This window comes from Diceros bicornis, chromosome 6 (genome assembly GCF_020826845.1).
Source record: "Diceros bicornis minor isolate mBicDic1 chromosome 6, mDicBic1.mat.cur, whole genome shotgun sequence".
NCBI classification, from domain to species: domain Eukaryota; kingdom Metazoa; phylum Chordata; class Mammalia; order Perissodactyla; family Rhinocerotidae; genus Diceros; species Diceros bicornis.
Genome location: NC_080745.1, coordinates 79,756,495 through 79,782,671, shown reverse-complemented (window position 1 = coordinate 79,782,671; position 26,177 = coordinate 79,756,495). Strand labels below are relative to the sequence as shown.

Here is a 26,177-nt window from a genome sequence, read left to right as displayed (position 1 = left end):
GCCACATAGAGACTACAAGTGTACCCCAGCATCACCTCATAGAGCCCCTCACTCCCCATCTCCCCAGGATGGTGTGGTTGGGTGGTGGATCTATGGGGCTGAGCTTCGTCTCCCCCTGGTGTCCGGAACTGCATGCTCAACAGCCGCACTGATTAGCAGCCAAGGCCGATGGCGGTGATCTTGGAACCTGCTGTTCTCTGGGTTCCCGGGCGTGTTCTCCAGCTGCATTATCCAATAAAAGGACATACATTTGAGGAAAGGAGTGCAGGAGGAGAGAACCGGGGCCTGGCCCTGCTCCAGCTCGGGTCTCCACTGGCTGCCTCCCCTGGCCCTGGAGCATATGGCCACCACTGCACCTGCGGTCAAGACCTGGTCACCCCAGGTCACCCTGAGGCTCAGGGCTGTGCCTCAGCTGAGGGCTTATGGTGCAACCAACAGCCTTGGGAAGCCTCCCCAAGTGACTTCCTCCCTCCCTGGGTGCACGCTCTTCTCAGTTTCCTCCCTGTTTTAAAAACATTCTCTCTAAGTCATCAGCCGTGTCCGTTCGTCTGGGGAGCATGTGAGACAGACTGTCCATGACCAGGGAGAAGGGCTCTCACCCATGGCCACACAGTCCTGCCCCCTCCATTACACCTTGGTTCCACTCACTGCCCTTGTATGATCCTCTCACCTCTTGCCTGGATAGCTGCGGGGCCTCCTCCTCCTAGCTGGCCTCCCAGCCTGCAGTCTGAGTAGGTTGCCTTTCTGTAAGCCTGGGCCTAGAACCAACGCCTCTGTGGAGCCATCCCCATCTTGCTCTTCCCTCTCCTGGGCTGCCCTGTCCTGGGATACACCTTGCTTTCTGCACCTATCTGGCAGCATTGCAGAGTGTATTTAAGTGTGGGGCTCTCTACTACTGTCCTCTCCTCGAAGACTGACTTGAAGTGTTCTGCTTTCCTCCCACTGCAGGGCCTGGCACGGAGCTGGTGTTGGGCAGTGTTTGCAGAATCTACATTCCATTCATTGAGCTCTTCTGCCATGGTGCTGTCTTGCCCAGGGTGTGGGTTCATGCTGGGCAAAACTGTGACAAAGAGGCCTCAGCCCTGGGCCCTGTTTTCTCCTGCTCGGTGCCTCCCTGTCCTCATCATTACCACTGTTTATTGAGCGCTCATCCTGTGCCCTCCACTGTGAGGCCCTTACTACAGTCACTCCTTAATCCTCACCATAACATCTGCTTTCAAGGGACAATCTGGAGTCCACTCACACTCAAGTTTGAAACTCAATAATAGCTTGACGTGCTACCGATGGTTAGAAACAGAAGCCAGGGCACTGAAACTGCCATGGTGGGGTTTGAGGCCTGGTGACCAAGAGGGGAGACACTCAGGGGAGGTGGTGATCTTCCTGGTCCTACATGTTCCCTCGGGGATGATCATGGGACAGTGTCAGCCGTCTTGAAGAACACTCTCTCCTCCCAGGTAAAGAAAATGTGTGTAGGTGGGGCCCATGGTGAGGTCTGATTGGCTGAGGTCTTCCCGGCAGCAGCAGTGGATGGGAGGACAGAAAGGTCCCCTTCAGCAGGGGCCTGCATTGGATGTTCCTCTCAGAAGCCATCCTTTTGACCCTTCCTCAGTGCCTGGCACTTGCTTTAGGATGGCGCCTGCCAGCAGGCAGAGAAAGGGCTCTGAGGCAGCCCCAGCCCAGAGCCAGTGGGGGCTAGAAGCCTGCCTGCGCTCTGCAAATGTGCCCACCACGGTCTCTGGATGCTGGAGCACCTTACACCTCACTGAGACCTAGGGCCACCCGGTGGTCCCATCACCACAAAATCTACCACCACAAAGAGGCCACATCATAGCATGGCTTTTCCGTGATCCCTCCTGGTGATGGCAGAGTCAGGGAGGAGTCTGGACCCAGAGTCAGGGGCCCGACCCTCAGTCCTGAAGAGACACTAACTCACTCTGTGCTTGAACAGCTAACTGCCCCCTCTGGGCCTCAGTTTCCTCACCTGTAGGATTAGCGGTGGGGCTAAAGGCTCTGCTGAGGCCCCCTGAACCCCCACTCCCTCAGCTGGGGAGAAGACAGTGGGCAAGAGGGCCAAGGAAGTTGGGAAAAAAGGGGTGTGGGGTGGGAAGTCAAGGGCAGGAAACCCAAATATATGGAAATGCTTGGGAGATTTTTAAATGTTCAATTCCCAAAGGTCCCCACAGGGGGCAGCTGACATCAGCACAGACGCTGTGAGGAGACAGATGCAGCAGTGGATTTTATTGATGTTAACACAGCGACTACATTGTGCCTGGAGCTTGGCAGGGCATGAGCGTGAGCCGAACGTCTTCTCTCACTGTATCTTCGCTACAGAAGCTGTACCTGTGGATAAAAATGAAGGCTTTTTGAGTGTTGGGCATCCTTAAATGGCCGTTTGAATTGTTAAGCAAAGGTCATTGCTAAGGAATTCAAAAGGAAAGAGGGAAGCACTAGGGTTGAGGCTTCAGTTACTGGAGAACTGATCGCCTCAGGCTTCCAGTGTGACAAGAGGCCGGGCCCTAGGACAGGTAGGCTACTGCTCAGAAGTGGCCCCTGGCCTCTGGGTCCTGCAGCCGACAGGACTGTGGGCCCCTCGAGGCAGTGCCTGGAACTCTCACTGCCCTCCTTTCCCACAAGTGCGTGCGGGCTCTCCGTAAACACAGTGGATTTGTTTACAGAAGGGCTCACTCACACTTGGCTCAGCCACTCTGGGGACCTGACTGAACATTCCAGTAGCTACCATATATTGAGGTCTTACTAGCTGCTGGCAACGATGCTGATTGACTCGTGCGAACTTCATCCTCACAACACATGTGAGAGGAGGCATTATTATGAGTCCTACAGTACAGGAGAGGAAACTGAGGCCCAGAGAGCCTCAGTGGAAGAACCAAAATGCAAATACAGGTCTATCTGATGTCATGGTCCACATTTTCTCTGGTGGGGTCGCACTTCAAACCTTCCTTGACCTTGCCTTCCAGACCTGGAGTCAGGAGATCTGGCTTTCCCCTTGGGCTCCCCCTCCCGGCCTTCCAGCAGTGGTATGAGCTGGTTACTTGAGTCTCTGAGCATTGGTATCTTCGTTGGTAGGAGAGGGCACGGCTCCCACCCATGATTGCTGAGAAGCCCGTGTGAATAATGCAGTATCCCATGATAATAAATGTTAAAAAGCTTTATAATTAATAAAAAACGGTGCAGATGTAAGTGGTTATCATTATGGTTCTTCCAAGAACCACAGGCTTCTGGGGCCTCACCACCTTTGAGCCCTGAAGCTTTGCCCTGTTTCCTTTCTCATCTTCACCACTTTCTCTTTTGTACTTCATGTGTCTTTCCTTGAAGCCCCAACCCTATCTCCAGTCATATTTCTGGCTCTTTGCACCTTGAGCCCTGCTGTCAGCGGCCTGGCCTCCCCCTGCCCCTCACACACCACGTCCGTTGCCCCTGCTCAGCCCTTCCCAGTAGAAATCCCTCATCCTGAGAGATGCCTTGTGGCCCCTCCCCTCCATCACCACCTCTCCTGGCTCGCCTTCCTCCTCTGCCCTGGCCACTCTCTTTGGGCCCCTCAGGCTGAGTTCTTTTTTCTGTCATTTGACCTTTCATGTGAACCATAAGTCAAATCTTTTTCCACAGCTAAACTGTAAACTCCTTGAGAGTCGAGTGTCCTTGCATCCCCAACTCTTTTCCAGGCATACAATAGGTACTTAATGAAGTCAGAGAGGAAGGAAGGAAGAAGGTTGGGGAGGGAGGAGAAATAAAGGCTGAGCTACATTTCTCTTTTGATAGCATGTCATTGGAGGGAATTCTAGTCAGCAGGTTCCTTAGTAGGACTTGAAACCCCAATAAGGTGACTAAAATAATCTAACGAGATCTGAGAAGAGGTTGGACCAAAATCTTGATTTTCTTTAGCCTCCTAATAATTATTATTATTTGTTAAAGTGTTACTTACTGGCTTTTCCCAACAGCAAAATATTTGACTAGTTTGAGGAATTCAGCTTTTTTAATCCCTAAACTAGTTTGTGAGGTTTGATGCTGGTTTTGTTCTTCCTGTATTTCAAAAATCTGATGGCTAACATCTCACTTTTCTTAAGATAGATTTCCTCTGGGTCAAGAGGCAAGGGAAGCTGCACTCAGGCCACTGGACGGTTCAGATGGCAGCTGATGGACTCAGGGCCTGTGTGGGTGGGAGGGGGTGCTCAAGTACATTCTGTTCCGTTTCTAGAAAGAGAATAGAGCCGCGGCCTTTCCTCAGAAAAACTAGAAGATGCAATGCCTTGGCTGATTAGGTCTTGTATTTGTTTTCCTTCTTCAAATCCACCTGTGAGCAAGTCATCTCCCAGGAACACCTTGTGTTTTTAAGATTCCAATGACACCACCTTCTTCTGACACGATTTTAACCACACAGTCCCAGGATCCTGGCCATGGGTCCACTTCCTCACGAGGCCCTGGGGAAATGACTTTAGAGGCCCAGTGTCCTCTGATAGGGGCGGGCAGGGGAGGCCTTGGCTGTACCTCCAGCCTGTACGGGGCTCCTCACCAGCCTCCGCGGTGCTGTGCTCCAGCTGAGAGGATCTTCTTGTTCCTCTGGCCACCTGGCTGGGCCAGCCCCTCTGTCCTCCTTGACTCACAGGGATAGCGAGGACTCACAAGGGTCATCCAGTCTGATGAGATGTGGCTGCAAAGTCTACCAACCAACCCTCCCTGCCTGGGGAGGTAACATTTCCTGGGGCCTGAGTTTAGCGACCCCACCTAACCTCCCAAACCTCAAGACCGTCAGTGACTGAGAGCCCAGGATCTCCTTCCACAAAGCCATACCAGGAGTGTCCTGTTGGCCAGAATTGGGGTCTGAGCTTTGGGGGATGGTTGCTCTGCCCCTGTCAGGTCACTACCCCCACTTCCCTCCAGCTGCCACAGCAAGGACATCATGGGTCAGGATGAAGATTCCACAGTATTGCTACCTCAGCTCTCTCCTGTCCTATCTTGAATTTTAGATCTTTTGCTAAAACTTTTTCTTCTATTATCCTGAGAGTTCTCTGATCTTCCCCTTTGTAAAATGTAGCCACTCTCTAGCACATACTTATAACCTAATACACTTCAGAAATTATTTCTTGTTTCTCTTTCTTATTTTCCCTCCCTAGTTTTCCTTGAAGGCAGGGTCGTATCTTCTGTACCCCCTAGATGATGCTGAGAACACCCTCTAGAAATGTTTTTATGCTCTCTGTTTTGTTTGCCTGAGCATAAAGGGCCCCAGATGGGTAGATTTTCTTATCTTTTCTGGCTGAACCATAACTGACTTTCTGGGGTGAGTCTCCATTACAATCACGAATCTCTGCAAACATCCTTAGGCACAAGCCAGCAAAGATACATACACTGTCCTCTCCTCTCCCTTCTGCACCGTGATCTTGGCTGCACCCACTCTGGGGAGGGTTGGGTTCACCATGTTGTTATTCCAAAGAAACTGGACTTTCTCAATTGTTCCAACACCCAACCCTGCATCGAACTCATTGGAATGAGTGGAGCCTGGTTGGATAATTCCCCTTGACATACAGAAATAGAAACATTCCCATTCATAGAAACAAGTTCTAATGACCATATAAGGCCATGCCCCTCTTTTCTACTCTAGATTAACGAGATTATTTTTCCAAATTAATTCTCAAATCAAGTATGAAGAAGTGGAAAAGGCAGCTATATGGCAAGCTCAACCTATTATTCAGATATTGTTTCTTCAAACTCAAGTTAATTTCTCCTCAAACCTTTCTTATAGAAAACTATATAATTCCTTATCATTTTTTTTCCTGGAAGATTTATTGCACAGTATCAAGTTATCCCCTTTGTTTAACATAACAAGCATGTGTTACTATGCCAATCAGAAAATATGATACGTGGGGTAATATTGGATTTATTTTCTGAAAATCTGATCTACTGAGAGAGAAAGAACTAAATGCCTGGATTTATAATAGAGAAAAGAAAAATTGTTGGCAGAAGTCCGAAATTAACTTCAGTACATAAAGTAAATAATTTAAAATCCATTGATAAAGGGCATTTTAGTGCATGGATTTGAAGGCTGTGTATATCATCGAGATGTGGTGCAAAAAAAGGAAATTTACCTGAAGACATATTGGTGAGTGTTTCCCTTATTTCCGAACAAAGCAACTTGGACCTGACCGGTGGCTGTTCTCCCAGACAGTGTTACAGAAATCTCGTATCTCCAGCCTGCACAGGGGATAGAAAAGAGTTCTCTACATTCATGCACGAAATAGTTGACCCAAATCTCAGATTCCTGTCCCTGTCGCTTACATGGGGGCATCAAAGTATAAGGAATTCTACATGTTAATCTACGACTCAAACTAGGCCATAAGGAGAAACACGTTTCCAGCAGAGTCCCCTCTAGACCTGCACTGCCCAGTAAAGGGGCCACTAGACGCACGTGGCTGCTTAAATTTAAATCCAAATTAAATAAAGTTAAAAATTAATTCCTCAGTTTCACTAACCACATTTCAAGCACTAAATCGCCACATGTGGCTAATGGCTACTGCACTGGACAACACAGAACATTCCCATCATTGCAGAAAGTTCTGTTGGACAGCTTTGCTCTAGAACGACAGTATGATGAGGTAAGATAAAAAGAGAAGGAACAAGGGCTTGTCCCCACATTTGTAGCTCAGGAGTGCAGTACTGAGACCACCTTGAGGGGAGGGTCTGTGTCTTGTCTCTGCATCCCTGGGGCCCTGGGCTGTCTCTAGCACAGAGCAGGGCTTAGCTGTCACCCAGATTTATGCCTGGAGTGATGTCTCAGTGCCCATGAGCACACACACATATGTGCACGCCTACACACATATAACCACACACTCACATACACATAGACACTCACACACACACATACACCTATGCACAGGCACATGCGTTCATACATACACACACCCACACACGTACACAAATACGTACATAAACACACACACATATCCTTTGCCTAACTCCTACTCATCCTTCACATCCTCAGAGATGTTGCCCTTGTCCTTCCTTCTGGTCAGGGCCAGGCCCTCTGGCCCACGATGCCACAGCAGCAACCTGCCAAGCCCAGCACACTCAGAGCTGCTGGCTCAGTTTCCATGTTTTCTACCGGATTATAAATTTCATGTGCAGAGTGTCTTGTTCACCCCTTCATCCCCAGTGTCTAGCTAGTCTCTGGCCCATAAATAAATGTTGGTTGAGGAATGAAAATATGGTTTTTGAATTTTAATTTGTTGTTGTTAAAATATGGGCAACTATTTCGTGTGTCTCTACATCAGTGGAAGGATTGATTAATCAATGTCTTTTTTAAAAAAATGTACATAGTGATGGAAATGTTCTATATCTTGAGTGTGGAGATGGTTCCATGACTGTTCATTTATCAAAACTCATAGAACTAGGCACTAAAAGAGTGAATTTTGCTCTATATAAATTATACCTCAATAAACTAAACTTAAAAAACTGTGTAAGACATGTATTATATTTATGTGTTTATATAAACATAGTCTCTTTTTTTTACATTGTAACATCTTAGGGAACTATCATAGGGCACGTTGGCACAAAGTGGCCCAAACATGCCCTGTCTTTACCCAATGTCCTAGCCTTTCAGCAGATTTTTGAGAGAAATCACCCCTTCCTGAGACCCACCCACCTGAGAGGCAGCCCCCGGGCATGAGGTTCACATGAACAATGTGGGGGAAATGGAGAGACTGGAGCTGGACTTCTTAAGGGGCCTTCCCCAGCAAAGAGCTGGTACTAAATAAATGTTTGCTGAATGAATAGAAGAGCAGGTGCATATGACACAGTCTCAAAAATGAAAAGAACAATGAACTGCGGAGTGGTAAAAATTCAGGGAAGATGGCCGTAGAAATGTGTAAATTGCTATTATTCCATTAGTTCTACTGTTTGCTTTCACTCATTTCACGCCATAGAAATAAAATGGAAGAAATGCAGACTCTTTCTAAATCCTCAATTGAGTCTTAAATGGGATAGTTTGGGTGGATGTGTCCTTTTTCTAAGATAATCAGAATGTGCCCATAAATATTTCAGGTTAGAGAAAAGCCCTTCATTTATGACAGAAACTAAACTTTGTTTCCTTGGGTGGGAAAGTCAAAGTGCAACTTACGGGCAAGACTGCTGGAATCTCCTGTGTTCAGGAAGAATTTCTGCTGCTCCTCACTTGTCTTGCTGGCAAATTGATCAGCATAGTGGCCCATCTGCGGGCACCCTGCATCTGGACGTGGGAAGCACTTGTTCTAATGAGAAGAGAGAGATCGGGCTATAGGGTGTGAATTCGTCGTTTTATGATCCATCCACCTGGGGGAGCAATTTTCCTACAGTCCGCTTCCCCATTTGTAACAGGAAGGGGCTTGGAACAGATAATGTGTAAATTACCTTCAACCAGGACAGGGTTCCAAGCCTGATGCACATCACATCAGAATCACTTGGGGAACTTTAGAAAATACTAGCACCTGGGCTCCAGGATTGATCAATGATACCTTCTATGGAGTGATGTGCTGGTCAATGATTAACAGCTAACTCTGGGACAGAAAGCCCTGATTGTAGCATTTACCAATTTCTGTGGTGTAAATACCCTGTCACTGCAAACATGATATCACTGAATGTGGAGTTGGGAAGAGATGCTCACAGTGTCTCTCACGAGCCAGAATAGGCAGGCTGCAGCATATCATTTCCTCCATCTCTCCCTCTGTTGCCAGCTGCATAAGGCACCAGCTCCCAGCCTGGTATATAGAACCCCAGCCTTCACCTTTCATTCTTTCTGGCATGTGAATTCTTCTCACACATTCTTCTATTCATGCTCTGCCCTTCTCTTCCTTCTAAATTCTATGATTTTACAAGCCAGATGCAAATGTTGCCTCCTGCAGGAAGACTTTCTAGATCGTTGAATTGACTGCTCTTCTCTGATTTCCCAGTCTTCCTTGCCCACATGACTCATCTAGAATTTTAGCTACCTCCTGCTTAAATTTTTTTTTTCTTTCACTCCACAGGACGATGAACTCTGAGAGGCAATGCAAAACAAGTGGGGGATGGTCAGAAACGGGTGAGAGGGTGCTGCAAATCCCAAACACAGAAGGACAATAGTTCCACAGAGGGACTCAAGGTAGAAAAATAGCTTACAGAATCAAAGGTCCTATAGGAATCGCAGGGGTATGCAGTGAACCCATCAGAATTAAGGATGCTCTCCGAGTAATACTTGTAGCTTCTCAGATGGTTGCAAGCCACAAAGTCCTGGGTTCCTGGGGAAACAAATGAGAACATCTGCACTGGTGGTCGAGGGGCCATGACAACTTCTCTTCCTCTCTCTTTCCAAGTGGGATGGCTCCAAAGTGGGACCATATTTTCAGAAATTTAAGATGAGTCCAAAATCCAGACACAATAATGACACTTAACATATAGAGAGTGCTTTCTGTGTGCAGGACAATGTTCTGAGCGCTTTACATGTATTGTCCCTGTAATCCTCACCTTTCCTAGGAGGTGGGTGTCACACCATCCCTAATTACAGAAAGAGGTGCAGATTACAGCCTCAGATTTCGGATTACAGCTAGTAAGCGGCAGAGCTGGGAATTAAACCCAAGCCCATGCCTCTAAGCTCTGTGCCATCCCGTGTCCCAGGCACCAGGCTTGAAGACATAACCAGATGTGACATGACCTCCCAGACATGACAAAACCAGGGCAAGGACATTTTCATGCTGTGTTTAGGCAAATAAAAAGGAGGTTGAGTAGCTTTAGTCGGCTTTGTAAGGGCATCCCTTTCACTCTCATAGTGTCTCACTCCTTCTCACAACCTTCCCTGGCCCCTACAACTCCTGCCAAGGGACAGGTGTCACAGCACACCTTCCAGACCTGGCCTGGACTTGCTTGGCCTTTACTGATGGAGAGTTTAGGCTACCCCATCCATGCAAACTCCCATAAGGCTGTAAGACAGACACATAAGTCCTCACCCTTAATATTTGCTTTGATGGTGTCCATACCTGCCAAGGCATTTTGATCAAATTCAGTAAAAATCTTTACTCATTAGATTTGGTCAGACCACTAAGGGTTTTAACCTGTGTGATGCCAAATGATGAGTTTGGCTGAAAATTTCACCTGTCCATTGTCCTCTTGATCTTATTAGATACAGAGTCAGAGCTGTCTCTGATGGACGCCCTTTATCTCAGTGTGCTCCACCAATGATCAAGAATAACCACCTCGAACAGCACGGCCTCCATTCTAACCTTCCTTGCCTGTGATTGCTCCTCATTCCTGACCCAGCACAGAGGGACGATGACTCTCACTGTGCCAATGGCTTTGCTATGAAATGATTGGGAAATTCTCATTTTCTCTATGGAATTGAAGCCAGTTACATAAGCTTGAACCATATCGCTGACTGCCAAGGGAGAATTGGCAGAAAGATTTTCAGTTAGAGTCAGGATATTTACTTTTGGGGTATTTCCTTTCTTTGTTAGGTAGCTACCAATTGATTGTTGGAGTTATAGCTTTAAGTAACGGTTTTGTAATTCTTTGTTGCCTGTGTACTTCAGGACACTCACAACAATGTTTGAAGACAGCACACAATCCGTAGAGCTGGGGTATAACAAATGATATATATACAAGGGGGATGTATATTTATAAAGAGCCGTGTGTTTTCATTTTTAAGATGTGCTATGGGCAGGGCGCTGCTCAGCCCAGGACGTGACGCCCCGGCTCTCTCTGGCTTTACCTGCCAGATGCCGTCTGGCCCACAGTCTGCAGGAGCACGTTCTTCTTGGATCCCCGCATCTCCTCTCCTCCGTTTGGGAAAAAGTCAAAGTGACCCACCCGTTGGTTTATTCGAAAACCTAAAACGTTTGAAAGAGCAATGAGGTTTTCATAAGGCAGGGCTCCCCTGGTTAAAACACAAGCGCACATGCTCACAGCTGGAGCATCATGGGGCTCACCCATGAATGGGGTCAGAGGAGCTGCATCCGTGTGAATCACATCAACAAAGTCAGCGTCGGAGGGGTGGAGTTGAACCTCTTCAGGAGTACTCTGGAAACTTGCTTCTACGGGATCCAACCCTAAAAGAGATGGCCAGTGCTGCAGAAAATAGACCTGGCTGTAGATGCTGGCAGGATTGTGGTGTACAGTTGCCCAGGCTGTGTCTTGCACCAACTGAAGAGAAGCCATACCCTGCATTTGTGCAGTTCCATGGCCCTGGGTATTGAATATGGGGACATGGATGCTCATTACACGAATGTTCCAGTGGCATGGATAGAGAAGGGCAGAAGAGCAAAGAAACTTAGTTTTTGTTTGAGCAAGGATTTTTTTTTTTCATATAAGATTCTCCCATTTACTTGTATATCTTTCTTCTTCAATATTCTCTTTCTCTTCCCAAGTTTGAAGAAAAAAGGGGCAAAGTACTATGATGTCATAATTAAGAACACAGACGCTGGGGCCAGACTGCCTAGCTCCAAATCCCTACTTAGCTATTTCTTGGACAAGTTGCATGACCTTGGATGAATCACTTGACATTTTTTGTGCCTCTGTTTCCCTATTTATAAAATGGGAGTAATAATATGGTTGTAATAAGATTAAATGAGATAATATATGAAGCATTAATCACTGTGCCTGGCACATCCTCATGGACGTATAAGTAAAATATTAATTATTATTGTTTCCTCCTGACTATATTTCCTTCCTTCTTGGAGGGCTCCTGGATTTGTCGACAGGTTTTTGGAGGTTTGATGAGAGCACTGAAAAGGCATGAACATGATTGTCTGTTGAAAAGAAAAGGGAGAGTTCTTAAAGGAAGAGTCAAACGACAGCAGAACTGGGTTTCAACCTCAGTTCCCTCACTGATTAGCTGTGTGGCCTGGGGCAGGTATTTGCTTCGCTGAGCCTGTTTCTTCAGTTCTGAGGATTCAGTGAGAAAATGTAAAGCACTTTGCACAATATTTGGGATAAGTAGGCACTTAATCTACGCTACTATAATAATTACGTTAGCATTATTATGATTATATCATATAGATAAATTTTGTTGTTGCTGTTATAGTTGAAAGGCTTTGCTTGGGCTAAAGGATGCTTTTGGTGTGACGGTGGCTGGGTCTCTTCCACCAGCAGAGGCAATGGAAGGATAATTCTCATGTTCTACTCTGCCCTTGATTTCAAAGAGAATGGGAAACTAAATGACAATACGGATCCTTCTTAATTATGTTTGTTTATGTTCCCACCAGCCTTACTCTGCATTTTCCTGGGTGCCCAGTCCTGCTGAGCAACCCATGCCAGCAGAAAATTAGGTTCTAGAGAGGAGGGATGGGATGGAGGCAGAAGAAGCAAACGGAAGCAAAGGAGAATGAAGCCGCCACCTCCTCAGCCACACAGACGGGCTTCTTGGGGGCTTCCTAAAATGTTCTGTGCAGGCTCCAGCCAGCACTGCCACAGCCAAGGGGACAGTCTCCTTAGGGCCAGCTCTGAGATGGGCTGCAGTCTTGTACCACGTTGTGGGGTTACTGGGGACCAAACCTGGGGCCCTGCCCCTTGTACCTTACCCGTAATCCTGCCCAGGCCTGGAGTCCTGCTCCCTGTCTCTCCAGCCGCGTGGGCTCCCAGGCTGTGGCCAATGAGGTGGAGTTGGGAAGGTGAGTAGCTGTAGTTTGCCTGGAGAAGGAAGATTGTGTTTTCAGGACATTTTGTACTGTGGTTTTTGTACCGTGCAAACCTAATGTTGTTACTCCTCTGCTGAAAATCTTCTGTGGCTCCCACTGCCCTTAGGATCAAGCCCAAACTCATTAAGAGAGCCTCAGAGCTTTCCTGACATAACATCTGTTTTTCTAGACTCTTCTCTCGCCAAACCCTTTGTGGAACTGTCAGCCCCTCACATACGTCCTATTCTCTCACTTCCGGGCCTGGTTTGGACTTCGCTTCCTGTTGTTATCCATATCCCAACCACTTGCCCAGCTCGCGTTGACACAGCCTAGCCATCCTGCCCCACCCCCACCCCATGAGGATCAGCTGCCCCCCGTGTGCTCCCATAGATCCCTGCACTCCCACCCCCATCAGAACCCCGATCACACTCTGCTGTCATCGCAAGTCTTCACTGGAAGCTCCTCCAAGGCTGGACCTCCTCCCTCCTCTTTACCTCCTACCACAGCTCCTGCCACTGTGCCACTGTGTTCATCCAAAATATTGGGTGAATAAGTAAATGACATAGAGCTATGAGGGGTTCACACATGTTGGTCTCAAAGATGTTCACCCACATGTATTCATTTGTTGGTCTCTAGTGTCACAGTACAAATGCCACGGGTTTTGATTTCTGCAGGGATGCAGAAGTAGTTAGACCAATTGGTTCTTTTGTAGACCGTTTAACCATAAGTCAGAAATGACCAGCACCTTTATCTGGTATAGAAAATAGTCCTGAAGAATTAGTGACTTAACTGAAAGAATTAAAGCCTTAAAAGATTAGCTATAATGAGAGACCAGGGCAGGAAGAAACAGCTGAATTGATTGTGGCAAAAGAAATTCCCCAACATCAACAGGAGCACCAGGCCAACGGAGCTGGTATGTGCCCATTGCACATGCTGCTATGTGGCTCTATCTGGCTCTCCCTGGACAGAGACCACTCAGTGTAGTGGGGGCTCCCCTGGAGCCACATGGTCTTGGGCACAAAGGACAACTCTTGTATTCACCTGCTATATGATTTTTTTAGCAAACTGGTTAACCTCTCTGGGCCTCAGTTATCTCATCCATCAACTGAAGATGATAATAAAAGCGCCCTCACCTAAGTGTTAGCTATTGTTTTTCCTTTCACTGGTGTGTCACTATTAAGGTGAATTTCAGAGTTTTAGCAGTAGGACTCTGAGAGAAATATCAATTCTTTCTATTTCTTCTTTAAATAGATAACTCCCAGCTGCATCTTTACCCAACAGAGACCTGGGGGTGCTGCTTGCCTCCTCGGCAGCCCAGCCAGCCGACTCACTGAGAGCATGCTGAGCATCTGGGCCACCTGGGCGCCCACCACCCGCACGTTGTTGGTGGCCTGCATGTAGCTGGTTTGGGAACCTTTCCTCCAGTCCACGCAGATGCAGTTCACCTCCTCCACCTTGAACATGTTCTGGTGTTGGAGAGACACCAGGGTGTTATCATGGGGCACATGAAACCACATCCAATCAGAGCTCAGAAATGGTCGCCAACAGTTACTACTGGCCGTTCTTCTGTCTTTCTCTAGCTGGGCTGCCAAGATAAACTAGACTTTATTAGGCATCCTGTTGTCCACTGGGAGTTATCCCTCAGGGTGAATGCTATGAGAAAGGCAAATCCATTCCCTCTCTAGCTTACAGATTAATTAAAAGCTGGCCACTCTTTGGTTTTCTTCAACCTAATTCAATAAGGTTGATTTGGTTGGGGGAAACAATTGCATCATTAAAGAATGATATCTTTTTTTAGATTAGCCCTGAGCTAATACCTGTTGCCAATCCTCCTCTTTTTGCTGAGGAAGATTGGCCCTGAGCTAACATCCATGCCCATCTTCCTCTACTTTATATGTGGGACTCCTGCCACTGCATGGCTTGATAAGCGGTATGTAGGTCCACACCTGGGATCCAGGCCTGTGAAACCCCGGGTGCTAAAGCGGAGCATGCGAACTTAACCACTACGCTACCGGGCTGGCCCCCAAAAAAGCTCTATCTTGAAAAGGAAAGATCTCATGCGCAATCTCTGGGTCCAGGGTCTAAACGACCTTGTGGATTTGACCGCTAGGGGGCCCTTCATCCTCTCCGCAATGCCGCAGATTATTACTGAAGGGCTTGCCTTCACCCCAGCCTCTGGGCATTTACTAAGTTTTAAGGTGGGAGGGAAGTGTCACTATTTTTACAATCAGGATAGCATAATATTTCGTGGGGGAAATACGTACTTCAGATATTTGAAAAATAAAACTGGCCTGATTTGAAAGAGATTGAAGAATTCTGAAAGGAAAACTTTTTCCTGGATATCAAAGGAACTGACATATCCTCAGAAGTTCTACTAGGCAGTAGATACGACCAGCTTGAGTTTAAAATGGTGATATAAATTTAAAATCCACATAGAAACTTTTCACATATATGATATTAATGTGTGAGATCACACACAGAGATGCTGAGAGTTGTTTTCTCAGGACTTTTATTTTTAAAGCAATCCTGAGGAATCTCTTACAAACCTGGAGAATATGGGGTATAAACTATGTCTTACAGTTTATCCATTAAGATATTTATTAACGATGGGACAGGAGAGGTACCAAGACTTAAAAGCCTGGTAAACCACGGCCAAATGCAGAATGACTTTAATATTCTGGGTTTGTAACTTTTCCTGTTGACGTTATAGGTCAGAGTTATTAACGTGTGTGTGGAAAAGACAGGCTGCTATGGTAAATTCTTAGGTGTCAGAAAAACAGATTGAAGCAGTGTACACACAGAAAGAAAGGATGATGATATTTTGTCTGTGTATTTGTGTGTGTGCCTGTGCACATGTGTGTCTGTGTGTGTGCATGTGTGTGTGTTCTTCTGTTGTCTGTCGTTGACAGACTGGGGACAGGGTCTGGGGCAAGGGTCTAAATGACCTTGTGGATTTGACATCTAGGTCAGAAGGACAGACAACAGATGCCATTTGACATATAGTTTTGGCAATCTCTATTCCGCCATTTTAGTCATCCAGTCAGCCTTGGGTCTCCATATCTCAAATAAGTGGTCATAGCAGCACATCTCTGACTCTGAGGATGTGGGAAAGACTTGAACAAAAAGAACATAATCCCTCATTTACAGAAATATAAGGTACCCTCACTGAAAATGGAAGCAGACAACATTTAGCCTTGATTTAAGCAGAAACGAGATAGTGCAAGTATTTGTTCACATAGCAAATGTCATTGCTTCAGGCTACAGAGGTAGTCCAGAAATGTGGAAGGGAATTCTGATTTTTGTGAAGACAGGCATTTTAATTGCATAAAAGTCCCTAATACTTTGTTTCCACACTCATTTATCGTGATTGCTAAAAGGGAGGCGGTAACATTAACAGGAAGCAGTGGCAGCAGCCCCCAGAGCCAGCCACAGGGATTAGAGCCAGCCCCTACCTTGCACATATCCAGCAGCCAGCTCTCATCTCCCTTGTCTATGAAGCCCTGGATGATGAATCGAGTCTTCTTGTCTGTTTGAAAATTTGATGCCTCAACCGTTGATGGATCAGAGGGAAGGAGACTCTGTGACAAATGCAGAGGGGTTGCATGTTTTTGCAGCCCAGCCACTCAGGCCTGTCTCTCCCTTCCCCACCTCGGCCTGTCTCAATGCCATGACCTCTCAAAGCTTAACATAAAAGCCATCTCTTCCAGGAAGCCCACCCTGACCTCCCTTTCCCTGCCACATCTCCCCAGGTCAGGAATCACTACCTCCACTGGGGCTGGATTGTGGCTCACAGTCCTACCTTCCATAGGGTTCTTGTTGGGTGGTAAGCTCTCTGCGGCAGACCAGAATTACATAGCCAGCTAGAGGTTCTGGCAGATGTCGACCATTCATTCATTTGAGCCAACATTTTACGGAAGACCTACTCTGTCCAGGTCTGGAGAGGCCTGGGGGGCAGCTGAAGGGATGGGGTGGGGCAGAGTAGGGTGAAGGAGGAGGGTACAGAGATAAGGAACTCCTGGTCTGGGAGGTGGGCACAGCCCCTCACCCAATTATAATGATGTTAAAATGACGGAGGTCTCACTTGAAAGGTGTTTGTGTTCTTGTTGGTGTAGAGCAGGAAGCGGGTGACGATGTTCTCGGAGCTCCAGGGGAGAACTTTCAGGGGCCTGATTGCAGTCCCAGCCCAGGGCTCGGGGGCAGAAAAGCACCCTACACGATCATAGCAAATTTCTTTTCCTAGAGAGAAAGGATGACTCTGCTCAACTGTCGGCTCCCGAGGCTGGGATCTGGGACATCTCCGCTGCTCAGGCCTGGTCACTTCCCTGCCTCGGACACTCTGATGACCATGCAGACACCCGCCTCTGCCCCACCCACTCTCTTCTGGTCCCCAGTGCCCACCTTCTGATCTGGGACCAGTCCCATTGAATCCCATGGAGACGCCAATGGTGCCTCTGCTTAGAACCACCATCAAAACTTAAAAGTTCTGTGTCGCATCCCCAGCTCTTTAGATATATTTATTGGACTAATGTGATAACGGGCGCTGATAAGTCTGTGTGTTAACCCAGGCAGGTGATTAATGCTTTACCTGGAAGAGTCTGGCCGAGGGCACCCTGGGCAAGAAGGCAGGCTGGTGGGAAGATGCTCTGAAGTGGGTCCCCCTCAAACTACCTCCTCTCCCAGGCAGAGTGCCAGCCCCACCCGCCTCTCTCTGGAACCTCGGTGTGGTCTGGAGCCACTGGAAGCCCTGCCACGGCTAAGGCTTTCTCTGGCCAGTGCTGAGATGCTGCGTTTAAGCCCTTCCCAAGGGGCAGGCGTGATGTTTTTACGTTTGGCTGCTCCCAGCAGGAAAAGTGCGATTGTCCAGGTGTTCACCATCTACAATAAATCCAGACATTCTCAGCCTCACCATGCATTACCAGAACAGTGAGTGAAGACTCGCAGGAATCCAAGGCTATTTGCCTCGCCTCTCCTTCACAGCTGGTGGGAGGATGGCAAAGGTGACTTACCCTGTCGCATGTCTCAGGCATCCCCTCCTTCTGGATCGAGTGTCTGGGTCATTTTCATATACTCGAGCGTTGTCATTTGGACACTGCTTCAAAGAAACAGCATAATAGAACATGCTGTGTGCACTTAGTATTTTAATCTACACAGATACACAAAACAAGATTAACAATGGTGGTCTAATCTTCCCCCAAGTCTGGGAAGATGAAAGAATGCTTGATTAAAAGAGGATGAGAAGTCTCTAACTTTGTACCTATGTTCCTGTGCAGGTAATTGTGAGCAGGGTGGGCCCCACTTTCCAATTTTCTATTTCATCACCAAGCAGTTTACAAGTCCCAATAAGGAGACAGCAGCAAACTCTAATAATGGAGGATAGGATTTTTCACTTATAATAGATGGAAATGCCCTGCAAATAGCTGAAAGTAATGGGAAGTGTCTGATTAAGAAAATCTCCTCTCTGTCTCTATCTCTGCATCTCTCTCTGGCAGTCTGGTAATACCCAAGTACATGAGCTTTGGAGATGGAGTCAACAGCCCTCACAACAGCCTCTGACCACAATCCCCCATTAACGACCTGTTCCAGTTATCTGTGCCATGTAATGAACCAACCCGAAACATAATGGTTTAAAAAAACAGGAATTATTATAGCATCTCATTATAATTTTGAATAGCTGGGTTCTAGAGCCCCTAAAAGCCCATGTCACCAGACCACGTCACATCTGTTGAATTTCCCCAGACCCTCTGAAGCTTGCACACCTGTCCTACAATTCATGAGGCTGTCGTGAATTACCCACAGACCCACACATCTGTGAGCAGCTCGGCCAGTTCACACAACAGGCACATAAGCCTTCATGTACCCCACTCCCAAGTTAAATATGCCTCAGTGTCAAAGTCCACACTCCTCCTGAATAACCAAAACAGTGGGGTACAAGCCTAGGGGCTCTCCTATTAAGAAGATGGAAAGACGTCCCCCAGAGTAATAAAGAACAGCTGCCAACAGTTACTGAGGCTCTCCCACGTGCAGAGTTTCCACACTTTACATGTATTACCTAACTTAAGTCTTACAACAACCCCCTGAGGTAGATACCATCATTTGCCTCCCCTTACAGGTGTGGAAACAGAGGCAGAGAGAGATAAATAAATTGCCTACAAAATCACACAGCTAATGAGTGATAAGATGGGATCTGAATCCAGACTATACAGAGTGAAATGAGTTGTTGAACATTCAGTTATTCTGAGCAAGTTATCAACAAGATTTGTTGAGTGTCAACCACATAGAAGAAGGGAGATACTTACTGAAATAGAAAATAAATTTCCTCCTAGACTGCCAAGCCTGAGCCATCTGGCTGACCTAAGTGATGAGGTATTTACGCTTCGGAAGCCTGCTCCTGTGGTCTAGGAAGGTGCTGCAGCACTTTAGAAGGACTGCGGTGAAGTCAAAGGCGTTCATGCTCTTCTTTGACATCACAGTGCTGACACAGGAAGAGATTTCTGACAGTCTATGGTGGACAAGTAGGTAAATGGCTGGTAGTGTTGTCAGATGACCTGTCTGCCTCTCAGACCTCTTCTCCTCCTGCTGTCCACTTGGCCCTCCTCACATGACACACTGGCCTCCATCAAACATGCCAAGTCCTTTCCCACCTCGGGGCCTTTGCACTTACTGTTCCCAAGGCCTGAAACTCTCTTCCTAGACCTCTACTGGGCTGGCTCCTTATTGTCATTCAACAATTTGTTTAAATGTCACCTCTTCAGTGAGGCCACCCCTGCCCAGCCCTGAAGCCCTCCCACCACCAGCCTCCCACCCGACCCCAGAATCCTGCTCCTTAGCACCTTGTTTGTTTCCTTCCGATCACTTGTCACAAGTTATAATTCTCTCTCTTTTGTATCTGTTTATTTATTTGCAGTCACGCTTCCCACCTGGAATGCATTTCATGAGGACAGAGACCTCATCTGTATTGGTCACTGTTCTACCCCCAGCTTCTAGAACGGTGACTGGCACTGAAGTGGTTATGAATTAATGAGAGGATGAATGTACACATGAATGGAGTTCTTAGGCATTTTATCCTTATTCTCAGCGAATTTCAGGGCTGGGAAAGGTGAGAGGGCACAGTTTTGGGAGGGAAAAGAGAGTTGTCCTTCTTCAGAGAAGCAGGGAGAATGTGAACATCTGATTAGATTTAGGAGACACAATCATCACATGACCTGTCACAGCGTGCCCAGGGGTCAGGCCCCCATGCCTATTTCCCCATCAGCTCACCTCACTGCCAAGGTCCCCTGTGGACTCACCCCAAGGGAAAGCTCCCCGCCTTGGGGGTTCAGTCGTCGAGACCACCTAAGGTGGTCAGAGCTGACATGGACGTACTCCAAGCAGGAAGGGAGGGTATAATCTCCAGCAGCCACTTGGGTCTGGTGGGGCGAGCGTGTGGGCTCCAGAGACTCGAGGGGATGGGCCTGGGCATTCAGCAGTAGTATTTTCCTTAAAATAATTTTATCTCACTCCTGTTTGTAAATAGATAATACATGTCCCTATGCACCCGATACAACCCAAAGTTAAAAATGTTCCTTTACCAGCTATTTGCATGTCCTTCCAGAGATGTTGTATGCATTATGTACACATATATTATACTTATTTAGAAACAAAGACAACTAACACATTCTACACACTATTTTGCAACCTGATTTTTAAAAATTAACTATGTGTCTTGAAAATCATTCCTTGTCAGTGCATATAGATCTGCTCTAATCTTTTATCAGCTTCACAGTATTCTGGTATTTGGATGTTTATTTAATCAGTCCTCTATTGATGAAAATTTGGTTGTTTCCAATATTTTATTGTTAAAAACAATGCCTTAGGGGGCTGGCCCCGTGGCGTAGCAGTCAAGTGCGCATGCTCTGCTGCTGGCGGCCAGGGTTCGCATCCCGGGTGCACACCAATGCACCGCTTGTCAGGCCACGCTGTGGCGGCGTCCCGTATAAAGTGGAGGAAGATGGGCATGGATGTTAGCCCAGGGCCAATCTTCCTCAGCAAAAAGAGGAGGATTGGCATGGATGTTAGCTCAGAGCTGATCTTCCTCACAAAAAAAAATAATAAAAAAATAATGCCTTAATGAATATTCTTATACATTTGTTGCTTTCCACTTAGATGGTGTGCCTGTGGGAAAAATTCCTACAAGTGGAATTTAAGGGATGAAAGATATGTGCATTTAACATATGTATGTGTATGTTGGCTATTTTCACCACCCTCACCCCTCAAAACAACAACAAAGTAGAGACCATTAGCTATTTAAACGGGTAACTTTTTAGAGGCATGTTAGCTATGGTTCTTTTGGTTGTAAGCAACAGAAAAAAATTCTGGATAGCTAAATTAAAAAAAAAAGAAAGGAGAGATTTACTGAAAGACTATTGGGGCATTTCAAGTAATCCATGAAATTCTTGAACCGTGAGATGCAGGGAAGGAATGCCAAGAAATGGGACAGCCCTGGAAACCTTGGTTGTCCTCAGATCCCCACTGTCTTGGACCTGATTCTGCTGCAGACACTTCCTGGCTTTGTGCATCTCAGCTCAGAATTCTTAATTACCAGACGATTGGCCTGATTAGGTCAGGAACTGGCCCTGAATTAATTAGCAATGGGGAGTGGGTCCTAATGGGCATGCCTGGCTGAGGGAACCCACCTCTGTGCACCCAAAGATGGAGGTGAAGTTGTGAGCTGGGCAGCCACTGCAAGAGGTATGAGGCTCTGCACTAATGAAATAACAGTCCTCAATCAGCTGACTCCAATTAATTTGTACAAACGTCCAGTGAGTGGCTGGTAGACAGGGGATTTCTTTAAAAGTATTGTTTGTGTTTATCACACCTTGAAATAATGAAGAGATAATCTTCATGAGTTACCAAGAGTGAATGATGACTGCGGAGATTTCCTGCTCAGAAAATCTGATCAGGACTGTTGTGTTGGTTTATGGTGAGAAGCAACTCTGTGTTCATAGGCATTTGTTATGTAAGAAGAAGCTGCCATGGAGCACTTTGTTTTCGACAAAAGTCTAAAGCACGTGAAGCAGAAAGGCGCCCTCACTTGTGATGAGAGCGGTGAGGATCAGGCAGTACAAGAAGGCCAGAGAATGGAGCCGGGGCTGACCCATCACTGGGAAAACCCTCCTGACAGCTGACTTGTTCCTGCCCCAGCTCCAGGCTCCCTGGGGACAGAGAAACAGGTGAGAGACAGTGATAGATGGATTGTCAAAGTGGCCACAGTTCTTCCCACTCCTGCACCCCCCATATCTCCGCCCTTTGTCACGTGATTTTGCAGCTCCTTTCATCAACCACTGGACTCTATTTCGCCATCCCTTGAGGCCAGGCTATGTGTGTGACTTGATTTGGTCCTTAAACATGATGGCAGCTTGGACGAGCTCAAAGCCAACTGACCCCCAAGTGTATGAGAGATCCAGCCAAGATTAGCAGCACTGCTGACTCGACTCACTCTGACCACAGACACACGAGTGAATCCAGCCAAGACCAGAAGAAGCACCCAACTAACCCAGAGAACACTGATATATGCTTACTGTTTAAAGCCACTGAGTTTGCTGACAGTTTGTTATGCAGCAGTAGCTAACCAATACAGGAACCCAGCTCAGCCAGGCCTGGGATTCAGTGAGAACACCTATCGTTGCCCTCACTGTCACCATTCTTGGGCATACAGCATCAGTTGAGGGTGTATTCTTTCCTAAGACAGTGAGGAGCTCCCCACATCTGTCTATAGGCACTGTGCTCTAATGCACTGGCTCCTGTTTAAATGGCCTGGGGGATTTAATTGGACTAAACCCCTAGCAAGACTGGAGTCTGAGCTGCTTTTTCTCTAGATCCTGCTAGGCTAATTAATTCATTCCACACCAGATGGAAAGATTTCTGGGATTTCAAATAGTGATAACAACTGAAATCTGTTGAATAAACTTAGATCCTGGTCATTTTCAGGAACTTCAGGCAGAATTCATATGCACGCAAATCTGGGGATCTCTTTTGAAACTATAACTTCATTTACACCAGACAGCTCTCCTATCTTCAAGATATATAACTCCTTGAAGGTCAGAAAGGTAAAGAGAGAGGTTACCAGGTATCATCTACTGTGTTCATGTGTCCAGATGGAGCTGAACGGCTGCTTTCCCCAGCCAGTCAGTTCTGTCCATCTTTTCTCCCCCAATTTCAAGTTCAGAACGTTCAGATACCTTGTCATCTCCTAAGAGAACAATCTTGTGAACTCTGGGGGAAGAGTAGGATTGGTTCAAGCTGTGTTCTCAGAGCCCCTTAATTCAAACAAGTTTTTAAATTGAGAAAGCTATTTTCTAAATCATTTTCACAGCCTGGACACTCACCTGCATTCAATTGAACCATGTCTCTAACTATCCCTTGAACTGGCAGAATTTCTCCCTGAATGTTGTTGTAATGGCAGCGGGGTTCAGGACTTTGGCTTATCATCAGTCAACTATTGACTTCTTTCTTTTTCTTTTATCAGAGATGCCCTGTGTGTGGAAAATGAACTAGGCTTCTGAGTGTAGCCCAGACTTCCCAAAGTCCTTGATGACCATTGGTAGATCCCACCAGTTCATGTGTGCTGGCTAAGAAGTAAAAATCTCAGGGGTCGGCCCGGTGATGCAAGCGGTTGGGTGCACACGCTCTGCTGCAGCGGCCCGGGCTACACCGGTTCGGATCCCAGGTGCGCACTGACACACTGTTTGTCGAGTCATGCTGTGGCGGTGTCCCATATAAAGTAGAGGAAGATGGGCATGGATGTTAGCTCAGGGCCAGTATTCCTCAGAAAAAAGAGGAAGATTGGCATCAGATGTTAGCTCAGGGCTGATCTTTCTCACAAAAAAAAAAAAAAAAGTAAAAATCTCAGGCCACATAGACTCTGGTCCCAGTTGGGGAGAATTAGGCCCAAAAGTCTGCACCCTCTGTAGGGGACCTGGGCATTTCCAGAACAGCCCTCAGCCTTCAGAATCCCAGAGTGCTGAGAAATTCTGGGCCAACTTGAACAACAGAGCAAAAAATGATCAGAACTTGCACTGCATGTCAGTACCAAAGGGATTGATTTAAAACCAAAACTGGAACATTTCACTTCAAGATGTCCTGGGGAAAACCTAGGTCCATCAGTAAATAGCCCGGGACCTCGGACAAGTTAAAAAAGCTCTCTGTGTTTTAGCTGCTTCATCTGGAAATGGGGGGAATAAAAGTACCTGGCTTATAGAGTACTGTCAGAATCAAATGAGTAAATACGGATAGAGCACTTGGACTAGCGGCTGCACACTCTAAGCAAAACGCACGTGTTAGAAAAACAAAAACACGGAGCTGGCAGTCAGTCGCCTTCTGAAAGTCCCTCTCAGAGGAGCGGGCTGAAGCGCAGAGTCTAACGCATTTGGATCTTAACATCCAACCTTGAAACAAAGAAATAAATTCCAGCAAGAAACAAGCTAAAAATCACTTGTTGAAAGTGGGTCATTTAAATATGGACTGGCCCATCCTTTCAAACTGACATGGAGCTCCTGCATTAAGGGAAGAAAAAATTTAATTTAGGGCTATAAGAAATAGAATATTTCCTTAAAATTTGACTCAGTTCAGAAATAGATAAATAAACTGAGTAAACAATTCGTTTAAAACAATTAAAGCAACGTGTAAACTGCCTCGTTACAGTGAAAATGAATATCCTTCTTAACAAAAGGGTTTTTAACAGATGTATTTTTTTAATCAAATTCTTTTAAACCCCTTCGTTCTATCTTATTTGAGTAAATTTGCAGATAATCCTTTATTAATTTCTTTTATTATTCATTATTCATCATTATTAGTATGCAACTGGAAAGTTTCATAAGCTATTCCTAGTAATTATAATTGTAAACATTTGTTAAGCACTCAATATGTATTAAGCAACGTGTTAATCTCTTTATAGAGAGATTCAGGGCTTTAAAAAATGCCATCTATACACTGAAGATGCCAAAGTTTACTTGTCTAACCCAGACTTCTACTCTCAACTCCATGCTCATATATCTGACTTCCTACATGACATTGCCAGTTGGGTGTCTGATGAACAGCTCAAATTTGACATGACTAAAACTGGCCTTCCTCCTCAAACCTGTCTCTCCCAAAGCATTCCCCATTTCAGTCAATGGTATCTCTATCCTTCCAGTTGCTCTGGCCTAAGCCCCAGGAAGCCTTGACAACTCCTTTCATTCAGAAATTCGCTCCTCCTCTGCGTGGTCCATGTACGTTGCAGATGCTGGCCTCGTCCTTTCTCCGGGAGTGTGCCCTAACTGGCTTAAGCCAATCAGCACTTTCCACTTCCCAGGCCACAGGCCAACCGGCATGAATCTCAGGAGTTTCGTTTGGAAAGATTGGGAGGGAGATGTGCTTTCTCTCTCTTACTGGCTGTGAGACAGGAGGTCTATATCCCCAATTGTGGTAGATGGCTCTCCTTCAACTGGGAGGGGAGCCAACCTTGGTATAAAACCACAATCACAGACAACAGAGCATGGGGACAGAAAGAAAGTGGCTCTTGAAGAGGTCGTTGAGTTGCTGGATCAACAAAACCTGAAGCCTCCCCCACCTATGGACTTTCCAATTGTGTGAGTCAAAACATTTCTTTGTTGTTTAAGTCAGTTTGAGTTAGAGCTTTTGCTTCATGCACATGAAAGCATCATAATTAATACAGATTAATTGTACTTAGCCAAGGCTTCACATGTTGACCAACTTGCGTTTACTTTGGTGAAACATAGAATGAAAAGTGTTTTCGCTTTCTCATGTTTTCATACCTCTGTGGCTTTGCTTATGCTGTTCCCTCTCTGGAGTGCCCATCCCACCACGTCCTCTTGGCAAATCCTACCCATCTTTTAAGACCTAGCACAGTCGTACCTTTCTCTCTTAGGTTATTTTTTGTTTGGACATAGTCTAGTTCTAAATATTTGACTCTAGTGAAGTCATTCGTTCTTTCCATATTTTCTCTCAAAAAATATTTATTTGTTCTCCTACTACATGCCAGGTACATACAACATGTAAGCCCCTTAAGGAGTTTACAAGTGGGATATACAGGCAAGTAAACAAGCAATTATAACATGGAGAGAGAAGTGGTGAGCTGGAGGAAATCCTGAGTGCAGTGGGAATGTAGTGAGGTAGTCTCTAATCCAGTCTTAGGGGATGTGGGAAATGGGAGTGAAGAAAGCCTTCCTGGAACAAGTGACGGCTACACACAGATTAAGAACCAGTAGGAGTTAAACAGACAGGAAAACGGGGAGGACTATCCTGGGGAGAGAAAGAATTACACAAAGTTCCAGCAACATCCGAGACTGAAGCCCTTTTGAGGGACAGTGTCAGAATGTAGAGCTCCAGAAGGAATGTGGTGAGAGACGATGCTGGAGTCCTAGGTGAAAACCAGACCAAGAGGGGCCTCACAAGGCTCACAAAGGAATGTGGATTCTATCCTGGAGACCATTGGGAGGATCTTTGATGTGTGCTTAGAAAGAGCAAGGATATTGCAGAGAGGAGAGGGGTTTGGGGGGACCCCAGTGCGAGAAGTGA

General features: G+C 46.4%; 1 protein-coding gene across 1 annotated transcript; it reads right to left on the bottom strand.

The window, feature by feature from the left end:
- Window positions 1–2,258: 2,258 nt before the first annotated feature.
- Window positions 2,259–17,498, bottom strand: LOC131406823 (inactive pancreatic lipase-related protein 1-like). The gene is given in 14 exon segments (XM_058542709.1): window positions 2,259–2,340; window positions 5,361–5,528; window positions 6,099–6,204; window positions 8,126–8,255; window positions 9,139–9,257; window position 9,963; window positions 10,721–10,737; window positions 10,740–10,838; window positions 10,938–11,057; window positions 12,528–12,636; window positions 13,955–14,089; window positions 16,076–16,201; window positions 16,705–16,859; window positions 17,450–17,498. Coding segments are annotated over 14 exon segments (1,416 nt in total).
- Between the last annotated feature and the right edge of the window lie 8,679 nt (window positions 17,499–26,177).